Raw genomic sequence first — 12,723 nt, forward strand, 5'->3', positions numbered from 1 at the left:
TCTGGAAGCCAGAGAGGCTAAATTTAAGGTAGATTTTAAACTTAGGCCATTTGCATATTCTTTGCTACTATACTATCCTATACTAAGAAAATTGGCCATACTATTAAAAGAGAGAGAGAGAGAGAGAGAGACAGAGAGAGAGAGAGACAAAGATAAGTAATATGGCAGATACGTTTAAGAAAAGTCAAGACCAGGGGTTGGGGATGTAGCTCAGTGGTATAGCAGTTGCCTACCATGTATGAGGCCCTAGGTTCAATTCCTAATACCACAAGAAATAAATAAAAGTCGAGATCATATTTTATAAATGCAATTATTTTAAATGCACTAGGGAAACTTACAACCAACAGAATCCTTCAGAAATGTCTTCATAAAAACCTATCATTAAATTTAGATTTTTTTCACTAAAGATGCCAAGCAAAACATCCCTGAATCCAGGCATTATCATTTCCATTTTGCATGAGGAAACAATTGGAAACCAAGCACCTTCTTCAAGGTTGATGTTATGGTTTAGATATGTGGTGTCTCCCAAAAGCTCATGTGTAAGACAATTCAAGAATGTTCAGAGATGAAATGATTAGATTATGAAAGTTAGCTTAATCCACTGATATGGATTAACAGGGTGGTAACTATAGGGAGTTAAGGTATGGCTGGAGGAGGTGGGTTACTGGGGGTGTGACTTTAGGGTTTATATTTTGTCCCTGGTGAGCAAAGTCCTCTCTCTGCTTCCTGGGTGCCATGTCTTGAGCTGCTTCCCTCTGCCATGCCCTTCTGCCAGGATGTTCTTCCTCACCTTGGGCCCAGAGGAATGGAGTTGGCAGAACCTCTGAAACTGTGAGTCAAAATAAACCTTTTCTCTTCTAAGTTCTTGTCAGGTCTTTTGGTCACAACAAAAAAAAGCTAAGAAAACAGTTGTACCACTAAAAGCTATAAATCAGAATTCATACCCATGTCTACCAAAAACCTGTTATCTCAACCATTTATAGTACTTCCACATGCCAAGTAAATATCCAATTACCTTTGCAGAATCTACAAAGTGTGTAGCAATTCCTACTCTGTGCACATCTCTTCCTTTTAGTCTGAATCCTGTCAATGCCAGAAAGTAACCCAGTTTTCCTTGAAGTCTTGGCAAGAAATAACCTCCACCCACATCAGGGAACAGTCCTGAAATTAAACATAACAAAAAGAGATAACAATGACTCAAATAAGAAGTGAATAAAACTCCCTTCCTTTAGGTCACATAGCCATTTCTCTCTGGAGTGTGAATCTATACTACAAATCTTATTAAACTAAATACCAAATTTAATCAATGTCACAAAGAACTTACTATAAATTGTGCTAATTTGATATATTCAAGAATCTTCATGTCTCATTTTTATAGAAGGCAGAAAAGTATTTGATGATACAATGTTTTATGTACTTAAAGTACTTAATAATTCTAAATTTTCCTGCCATCAATTTACTTTTTAAGAATTTCTGAAATAGATAAAATTAGAAAAATATTTTCATTCCAAATGATAAGCACAGGGAAAAAACATACATAGTCCAAGGGTTATTATGGGAAAATTCATTACCACCATTCAAATCATCTTTGAAACTTAATCATATAATATTCTAGATATTTAAAGACTAGTGCAGTAATTATTAGTTCTATTAAATGAAGAGTAAGTAACTGATATAATTACATGCATTTACTCTTTCCTTAGCCATTGATATTTTTAAAATGCCTTCTCTACTTGTAACAACTGGAAGTAGTATCTATACAAATAGTTGCCAGTATACTACTTTATGGTGTTTAAGAACTTCTTAAACAACTGTGATGTTCTAGTCATTTAATTCATATAGCTATTCTAAGATTGCTTAATGTAATGAAGTTGAGACAAAAACAAACCCTCATAAATTCTTTCTAGTTCTACTGGACAAAGAGTTTCTATAATAAGAGAATATGCAGCACGCTACTGTAAATAGAAATACCTGCTATCACACCAAACTTGCAAGGTCTAAAGCTGAACTCCTGACTTTCCCCACTCCTGTCATTGCCCACCTTGGTAAAAGGAACAACCATATACCTTGACACCTTCTCTTAGCCAGGGTGATCTTAAAACACAAATTTTGATCAGAGGCTTGCACTCTGCTACTGATTCCCTTGGATAAGAACAATCATCTTTATCAGAATCCTTCAGGATCTTGACCATTTTTCAATTGAATCTCTTACTAGTCATTAAATCCCAGCCACTCTGGCCTTCTTTCATTTGCCCAACATTCTGTTCTCCTTCCTCTCCAGAGACTCAATGACATTCTGCCCAAGTGAAAGCACCCTCCCATCCTGAAAAACATTCTTCCCTTCCAGAACACATACACTTCCACTGCCCTCAGTGGCTGCATCTTTCCAGGCTCCCTTGCTGACTCCACTTCCTCTGCTTGATCTCTAAGTGTTACAGAGCCTGGGCTTGAAATTAGGCTACCTTCTCCTTAAACAAGAATCCCTCAGATCCCCAGAGTTTTCTCTCTCTGCAACTCTCTCCTCTATGGTCCTCTCTTCTAGGAATTCTATATGTCCTGTTTCCCTAGCCTCTTAGCTTGCCTTTCCCAAATGAGAGACTACACCAGGCCTGGAAACTCAAGGTGTAAAGCTAGAGTTAGTGTGAGGTTTACCTTGCTTTTTTTCTTGCTTACTGTCCTTTATTTTTATTTTTTTAATATATATATTTTAATTTTAATTTTTTTTAGTTGTAGATGACACAATATCTTTATTTTATTTTTACGTGGTGCTGAGGATCGAACCCAGGGCCTCACACTTACTAGGTTAGCACTCCACCACTGAGTCACAACCCCAGCCCCTTGCTTTCTTTTATTAGCATAATGTTGTTCATAATATTTCCAACCCTCCTTTCATTGTTGTATCTCACACAAGATTCAATTAATTCATTCCTTCAACAACAGTAAAGTGTTTGAAAGGAAGATGATTCTGAAAGTAATCATAAAAAATTCATTTTTTACCTATTGCTGTTTCTGGCATTGCAAAAACAGACTTCTCAGTAGCTACTCGGAATTGTCCATGAATTGAGATACCAACTCCCTAGGGATATAAGGAAAAAGTTTTAGTTCAAAAACACTGTAAAAATTGAAAGCATAAACACAAATAATACAAAGCAAGTAAATTATATTCAAAGGAATTTGTTTCAGGATATAGGTTAGAGAGAAGACCCAAACCACACAATTTTAGAAGAACTTGCCAGACAAAAATAAATGGGAATCCCTGATATCTGAAACTAATTTGTTTTAACTTAGATGTTTTCAATCAGTGTTGTTTCATACTCTCTTCCCCAGTTCCTTCTCATGTCAAAACAGATGTGGCAAAGATGCAGCATTATAGAATACTAACTTTTCTCAAAACCACCCAGTGTTGCTTATTAGTGGCAACAATAATCCAAAAAGCACAACCAAACTATTCTATCAAATTTAAGTAATTTTAAAAAGAATATTTAGCACATTTTATTTACTTATATATTTCATCAAATAAAATGAGCAACATCATTTTTCTCAGATATAACATTTAATGAGGATAATTATAAAACTCTTAAAAATTTATTACTAAAAGATTGGACTGAGAGTCTATCTTGAACCTGCTGAATGTCACTGAAAAGGGCAAATATGACAGATATTTGAATACCAAACATATCTGAAACAGGAAGCACACATGATGACAAAGCATCCAAGTTTATGGTAGTTGCCATCATTGTAATTTCCTGTGCTACACTCTTCACATTATTCAGAACTTCTTTTATTGTTACACTTCTTGTTCTTAATTCTTTTTAACCAGTGTATCTTTGAAAATTGAAAGGGATTCATTTTTTTGATTCTTTTAATTTTTCATCAAAATTTTCTCATCTCTTCAAGTGTTTTCAAATTCAGTTCAGCCACTTCTAAGTTCTTAAAAACTTTGTCTTTCAATACAGAAATACTTAGAAACACATGCAATTTCTTATAAACTTCATGTACCATGTGCTAAACTGAAAATTAAATAGATCATGTCCATAAACATGGCAATAAATAAAATTCTTTATTCACTAAATATGACCATGGCTATCAACATTTGTAAGTTATATCCATAATATTAGATTATGATTGTGATTATTTATATTATAGGTTCTGCATTAGGACACGGTCAACTGACAATATTAATCCAAATTAGACTGTATATACTTCAAAACTATAATAAAATCTTATAATTCTCATAAAAAATAGTTATATTAACAATCTCCTTTACTATTTTAAGGGCCTTTGCCTTATATTCCATTCTCTACTTTTATCATAATATAACTGAAATTTAATAACTATTCAGGAACATGGTGCTGAACTTTTTTTTAAAAAAGACTGAATTAACAATTTCAGACTATGTTCTATTGAGCTGCAGGACCCAGAAAAGCTGCCTAGAAGGTAGACCTCCAGGTCTCAACTGACTGACCCCTCCTCTTTTAATTAATTTTGAATTTTACAAATTACAATTCTCAGTCCTAGTCTTGCAGAGACACATAGCTATTATCAATTTGGTAAGTAACCTTTTAAACTTCCTGTGTATCTATTTGAATAAATGTGATATATTTGAATAAATCAGATTTAAATTTCACATACAATAATACGCATCGTGTGAGGGTGTGTGTATTTCAAACTCCATTCCACAGCCTGCCAGGCTCTACATAATCTTGCGCAGGTTATCTCTCTAACTTTAGCTTCCACAGCTTTTCCTCCTCTCATTCTACTAGCCACAGGGGTTCATGCCATTTCTTCTCAAATTAAGCTTTTACAATTTCAACAAATCATATAATTTTAAGCAACAAAGACATACAAAAGAAGGCCACTGCCTGCCCAATCACCGCCTTTTCTCTACAGAAATTTGCTCTGCCTAGGGAATTTTTTTCCCTTCCCAGCACTGGCTGAACAGAAGATGAACAATGGACTCAAGGGCAGCCAACTGAGACTTTTTTAGAATTTGGAGGCCTGGGGAGAAAAGAAGGGGAAGTGAATTAGACAAGGTTCTTACTCTTAGGTATTTAAACAGAAACACAGGGGGCAGCTGTCAGTTGATGACAGGCAATGATGCTAAAAGGTCTTTAGAAATTTGAGTTAAAGAAGATCTGAGAGCCAAGTAAAAGTTGAAATTATATGGGGGTAGAAACCAAAAATCTGAGAAGGCTGAGACTGTACAACACAGAAAACAAAGCAAACATATAAAAAGAAGCAGAGATAGTCAAAAGGAGAGAAAAATAGGCAAACACGCTACTTAAATTTACACATGTTCACACCTGCAGTCCACTTGCAGAAGACAAGCGATGCTGTTTTGTCTCTGAATTCCCATCTGGCCCCTCACAGGGACAGCATCCATAATCATCAACACTGCACACGTACTCCCCCAAACTGGAACTCCACCAGGACTGGAGCATTTGCTGCCTTCTCATCCTTTCTTCTTTCACAACAAACTCTACAGTCTCTCCATCTCCTAAACTGGGGAAGGCACTCAAATGAGGGTTTGTTTGTTTTTTTTTGCGGGGGGGGCAGGTAGTAATATTTTACAGAATTAAATGATAAAACAGACTATTATCTATTTATATTTTATGTTTATGATATACCTTTTAATTTTTTGATATGTCTATGTTATATGGTTTATCTGAATTTTTTCCAATTGTCATAAATCTCAAAAAAAAAAAACCTGTTCAAATGTGTGTTGTTCAAAGGTCAGTTGTATCTCATTGTGGTTTTAGTTTGTAATTCAAGAATAGTGCAGGTGAATGTTTTCTCATATGTACTAGCCATCTGGACATTCTCTATGTGAAATAGTTATTATAATCTTTCCACATTTTTCTATTAAATTTCCCTTATTATGTATTCTGGATATGATTCCTTATTAAATATATATATTCCAAATATCTTTTCAATATGTGGCTTGCCATTTCAATCTTTTGATGTCTTGGAAGAGACAAATTTTGTGTGTGTGTGTTTGTGTGTGTGTGTGTGTACTGGGCATTGAACTAGGAAGCACTCAATTACTGAGCCACATTCTCAGCCCTACTTTGTATTTTATTTAGAGACAGGGTCTCATTGAGTTGCTTAGCACCTCACCACTGCTGGCTCACTTTGAACTCATGATCCTTCTGTCTCAGCCTCCGGAGCCACTGGGATTATGGGTGCTTGGTTAAAATTCTTAAATTTAACACAATCCAATGTTTTGGAATTGCTTATGGTATATCTGGTGTATTATTTAAGTAATCCCTCTCTACCACCAAGGTCATCAAGTTATTTTCCCATATTATCTTCTAAAATATTTACATTTTCATCTATCACATTTAGATCATCATGTAAAGTATTTACATATAGTTTGTTTCAGCTATTATTTAAAAGAAATATGTTCAAATCTTCTCATATGATTAAAGTTTTATTTATTTCCCCTATAAGGAATTTCTACTTTTTTATAAGATGAATCAATTCTAATGTTTTAAAATATCATACTGGTAGTTATTTCAGATAGAAACAAACCTCAACCTAAGTTTTAGTACTAGTATCATGTTGTATGCTATGGAACCCATCTGGTTCACCTTAATATTCAGTTATAAACTGAGAATTTTACATAAGTACTTATTGTGTATCATTCTGTAGTTGATTATAGAAAATAAAATGATTTTCAGAATCTAACCCACATAATCCTATGCGGGTAAAAAGCTAAAGACAGCTTTTAACGATTCAATCAAGTTCTACCTGCTAACGGAGCAAAATTTGTAATTTAGGGCTTGCCAAGCTAAGTCCCTAAAAGCTAAGCCCTTGGAGTGAGGGTGGCCTGGAATCAGCATTTGAGTCCAGTCTCAAAACCTCCCTCTGCTGACTAGAATAAAATGATCTAGGATTACTGGTATCCTTCACCTAATAAACACCTAGCAGAAACACAGGCAATAGAAAATAATGTTATCCTAGGGTTCAAAAACAAAAAAAAAAAAATCTACATTTTAAGTAATTAGAAATAACTGAAAAATAATCAGACATATGAGGAATGGTTATGACTAGAACCAAAGAGAAAACAGATTCACAGGATGTTTATTTGTTTGTTTGAGACAGGAGGTAAGGATGGAGGGTATGGGAGGGTGTGTACTAGGTTGCCCAGGCTGGTCCTTCAAAAATACAAATATGCTAATAAGTAGCTAGGAATAAGCATTCATTTTATATTCCACAAAAAGCAATAAGATTAACTTTCCAACACACAAACATAGAGATGTGTAGACAGTTTGGTGTATGAAAAACGAATGCTCAAGACTAAGTAGAACAGATAGCCAGTTAAGAAAACAACAAACTCAAATACACAATAGGGTGATATGACTTAAAAATTGCAAAGAATCATGAATTTTATTTCTAATCAGAAAGCATGAGTAAACTCCTGCCCAGAATAAATGCTGCATCGTAATGGAGAACATGTGAGTCTTCTCTTACCATCACTCATGATTATAAAGGGTGTTTTTAAATGGGCATTTTTTTGTTAGAAATTCAAATCATTTTCTCATCATGATTCCACTATGGTATAGAAGTATCATAACTATAAAATAAGCTTCAAAACATATCTCTGGGACCACATCATTAGACAGCAGACAGATCAGCAACCTGCACAGTAAAAGTAGACTTTATAGTGCTTCTCACACTAACACTAAAAGGCTAATGTTACATACTGATGTATATTAATATACTGATTATGTAATAGCAATGCATTTTGATAAGCTAATATGTAGATGTCAACACCATTTTTATCTTATCAGATACATAATTCATGTTATTTTTAAGTATGCATATAAAATTCATGTTATTTTCATCATTTTAGATGGAAATAACACTCAATAACAAATAATTGAAGAAAAAATTTAACTTACTTATATATTAATAGTCTACCATTTTTGGAAGTATAGGTTTACTTTAAATTTTAAAAAGCCAGGGTGTAGGGTTGGGGTTGTAGCTCAATAGTAGAGCACTTGCCTAGTCACTGGGTTTAATCCTTAGCACCACATAAAAAAATAAAATAATAAAGATATTGTGTCCATCTACGACTAAACACACACACACATACACACACCCACCAGGGAGTAGAACTATGAACTTTGTATAACATATGTTAAAATGTAAATTTGAAGTAAATTCTAAAAGTATATACCTCCTATGTAGATTCATACTGAAGGTTTTACCCCATGAGCACGTACACCTAATAAATGCATATTTATTTATAAATTATGTGTGTCTTAGTCTATTTTCTAATGCTGTTGCAAAAACCTGAACCAAATAACTCAAAGAAGAGAAGTTTATCTGGCTTGTGGTTCTGGAAGCTAAGAAATACAAGAACACAGTGTAGCATCTGCTTAGCATCTGAGAGGGATATCCTACTCCATCATACAAGCCAGAAGTTAGTACACAGCAAGAGATCACACACATCCTAGCTTGGATCTCCCTTCCTCTTTTTATAAATCCACTAAAGTCACTATGGGGGGCACCTTCCTCATGAACTCAACTAATCTTAATTCCTTCCCAAAGACTCTACCTCTAAATGCAATTAATTGATGAATTGGGGATTAATTTTCCAACACATGAACTTTTGAGACTATTCAAACTGTAACATATGTACATGTGTCACCAGACTAACATCCTATCTAAATAAATGATTAATGATATTTAATAAAAGTTTTTAAAAAGTTCTAAGAAACCACTGCTTACATCACATACCCAAACAAGAAGGATTATTATAATAGGAGTGCTCCTGATAGTTCTTTGATTTACTGAAGATTTCTAATAACTTGGTAAAACATATTACTTAGTTTCTACAGCATCCAAAAAGCTACTCTTTTGGGCTGCTTGCTGATATACCTACATAATTCTCTGATCTGTGGAGCTGGGAGTTTGCCAAATGATAATCATACTTATTTTCATTCTGTTTACAATAGTTGTACTAGTATATACTTTAAATATCAAATATCAATGTAAAAACTGATGAGTATAAAAATAAAAGTTGTGAAAATCAGATTAAATATTTTAGAAAAGTATGAAAAGCTAAGTCACTACAATTTGATATGAGGCAAACACAGCAATTATTCCAAGTGATTTTATTCTCTGTAATAATATTGGTATTGTTATTCTGAAACTATATACATTAAGATTAGGCAAGTTTGTAACAATATTAATGTCATTTAAGATTTTCAACATAAGAAAAAAATATATATATAATATCAAAGAAGTAAAAACCTAAACTTGAGTAAGAAATACTGAATTCAGTATCTATTTTCTCTTAAAACACAAAATATATATTCATTGTTCTCTTTATTGAAAAATCCAGAAACAATTATCACTCACTGTTGCCCAATAGATTGTGATTGATAACTACTGTTTTCTAATAATCAGAACTGCCTTGGAGAAACAGCTTTTTTTTTTTTTTTTTTTTTTTTTTTTTAGAGGTCTGGGAATGAAATGTATGAGTCTAGAACATGTTCTTTGCCACAAGAAATAGGGAAAGGTCTGAGGCACAGGAAGGCTCCCCTGCACACCCCCAGTGACGGGAATCAAACCTTGTCAAGCAAGCTAGTCAAGCAAGTGCTCTACCACTCAGCTGCATTCCTAGACCATGGAGGCTTCTACTACAAGTCTACTTTTCTGGTTTGTCTCTGTCTTCCTGGTTTTTCTCAACCCCCACCCCCGACTCCACCCCACTGTCTTTTATAGGTTTCTTGTTCTGTCCCTGGCCAATAACACTGGTGTATTTTAGGATTCCATTCTGGACTTATTTTTCTTTTCACTATTTCTGTCACATTTCCATGCATAATCTTTTCTACTAACAAATTTTTCAATATAAGGCATCTCTACTGTAACATAATTAGTTTCTTAAAACAAATCCTTGTGTTCTATAAAACTACACAGAGCATACAGGAAAAACAGAGTGGGGCAGTCTGCTCAGAACCTAAACAACTTAATTTTAGTGCTAATGAAAACTAAATGGTCCTTGGGGACATGATTTAGACCACTTAGTCAGGCAGCTCCATCTCAACAAAGACTACTACAGTACAGATTTAAAAGACACAGAAATAAAGTGGAAATAAGGGCAATACTTCAATCAGAATAAGACTGTCAGGTGCTGAAACAATGCAGGTAGAAACAATGCAAAGCTATGTGCTTGAGGGACTGCCAAGACCTGGAGATTTACCTTACGGTGGAAGATGCCCCAGGAATAGGCATTTGTTTTCTTTTACTTTCTTAAAATACAGACCAAAGAATTCCTGTTCATAGTACAGCTGAGGAAAACACATTTTCCTGCTTAGCAAAAATTATGCATGTCTCCCAACATCCTACCTCCCGATCCCCACCAAAAAAAAAAAAACTACATTGAACCAGTAGACTCCTGCATTATTCTAAAATCATTTTCCCAGTTTCCAATCACTTACAAGCTAATTGATAAAATGAACATCTACTCTAAAGCACACCATACCTACATGAGTCCCAAAGTTAACACTCCTTGCCTAGAAAGCAACCTGGTTTCAGATTTACATAATCAACAAGACACTTCTGTTCAAAATAACTACTCCCACTGAATTGCCCACAGGCATCTCTCACTTAACAAGCCCCAAATTAAAATTCAGTTCCTTCCCGGTCACCAGCCCACTCCATACCCCTCTTCCGCCCAATCTTAGAAGACAGTGCCCTCTTTATCCTTCACATACAATCCATCATGAAATTCCACCAAAACTTCTCCTAAACATCTGTCTTAAACCTATCCCATTTTCTGCCCCTTTATTATGTCTACCCCAGCTCATATCACCATAATCTCTAACCTGGATTTCTACAATAGCTTCCTAAATAACTTCTTTACCTCAATCCTATCCGCTTCCAATCTACTCTTCCCACAAGAAAGTATCTTTCTAAACTGGAAATCTATTCTATTCAATGCCCCTGATAAAAGCACTTAAACACCTCTCCAAGTTGACATCAGGATAAACTGTTTTAACACATATTACACAAGCGGACTGATCTGGTTTCTTGCTACATACAGATTCAGAACTGAATCCCCAACAACCTTATACTCCGAAATTTGGGCAGACTAAACTTTCCCCAAGTTAACATTCTCTCCTCTCATTTTCACAGTATTACCTCTCACTTGTACACTGTCATTCTACACTGTGTCAAACCCTTGCGCACTTGCACCAATTATATCCTTTGTCTTCTGCTCTGAACTTCTTCCCAAATCCCTCATTTGGTAGGTCTCAGCTTAAACATAACTCCTTCTACAATTATTTTCCTACCTCATGCTCATCACTAAATCACTCACACTTGCACACATGTTGAGGCTGGGCCTCTCATGTATTTCCAGACCACCCTGTATCTGTCTGTTTAGACAGAAAGGTCTTGCTCACCAATTTATCTCCAGAACTAACCAGTACCTAGTATATAGTAGACACCCAAAAAGTTTTGCTGCTTGGGTAAAATAGTTGAGAACAATTTCAAATAATGGCTAAAGTCATAATGAGCCCTAGTTAGTTTCAAAACTAATATATATCCTTAGAAGAATGACCTTATTTAATAGGCCAAGGTGCTCCCATACTTTCTTTTCTGTGAAATAGTTTGATGCTCCCCAAGGAATAGAACTCTCTAGACCAATTCAACCCGTTGGGTTGGGATTCAGAAAATCTGAAAAATGGCAGGGGAAGTACCTGCCACATGACCTAGAACATAGGATAATTTCATAATCAAAAACAGAATGAACCAGAAACCTGACCAATACGGTCAAGCAAAAAGAATTCCCTAAATATCTGAGAACCTGCAATTATGTGAATGTTGGCAAGAATATCCATATTTCTAGAAAGTCAAAGTTCTATTTCTAAGAATTCAATACTTTAAAATGGGGAGTGGGGGCAGTAAAGCCAAGTTCTTGGAAAAAGAAAACACGTCCCAATTCTGTACTTAGATATTCCTGGCTAAAAGGGGTTGGAGGGGAGAGATGAAGTAAGAGAATAAAGGGTTCTATCTAATAAGACAGACAAGTGATGAGATAAACAGGCCACCTGAGGTGGCCTGCCAATCAGCATAAGAACATGTAAGAGGATGAGAACAGGAAGAGAAGGGGAAGAAAAGATGAAACTAAATGACCCCTCCCAGGGACGCAAGATTGGTTCAACATCTGGAAATCAATAAATGTAATTCATCACACCAAAAAAGTTAAGAATCATATGATTGTCTCAAAAGATGCAGAAAAAAGCATTTGATGAAATGCAGCACCCCTTCATGCTAAAACATGAAAAATAGGGATGGTAGGAACATACCTCAACATTGTAAAGGCTATCTATGCTAAGTCCACAGCCAACATCATTCTAAATGGAGAAAAACTGAAAGCATTCCCTCTAAAAACTGGAACAAGACAGGGATACCCTCTTTCACCACTTCTATTCTAACATCGTCCTTGAAACACTACCCAAAGCAATTAGACAGACCAAAGAAATTAAAGGGATATGAATAGGAAAAGAAGAATTCAAGCTATCACTATTTGCTGATGAAATGATTCTATATTTAGAGGATCCAAAAAACTCCACTAGAAAACTTCTAGAACTAATAAATGAATTCATCGAAGTAGCAGGATATAAAATCAACATGCTTAAATTTAGCATTTCTATTCATAAGTGATGAATCCTCTGAAAGAGAAATTAGGAAAACTATTTCACAATA

At 35.0% G+C, this 12,723-nt stretch overlaps 1 protein-coding gene across 1 annotated transcript in view; it reads right to left on the reverse strand.

The window, feature by feature from the left end:
- Hibch (3-hydroxyisobutyryl-CoA hydrolase) overlaps window positions 1-12,723 on the reverse strand; it is a 95,783-nt gene that overhangs the window by 23,149 nt on the left and 59,911 nt on the right. The window contains exons 6-7 of the mRNA XM_047543753.1: window positions 2,998-3,076; window positions 1,016-1,161 (exon numbers count right to left, since the gene is read on the reverse strand). Of these exons, the coding sequence (XP_047399709.1) occupies window positions 1,016-1,161; window positions 2,998-3,076 (225 nt within the window). The remainder of the gene's footprint in view (window positions 1-1,015; window positions 1,162-2,997; window positions 3,077-12,723) is intronic.

The sequence above is a fragment of the Sciurus carolinensis genome, chromosome 3, assembly GCF_902686445.1.
Source record: "Sciurus carolinensis chromosome 3, mSciCar1.2, whole genome shotgun sequence".
NCBI classification, from domain to species: domain Eukaryota; kingdom Metazoa; phylum Chordata; class Mammalia; order Rodentia; family Sciuridae; genus Sciurus; species Sciurus carolinensis.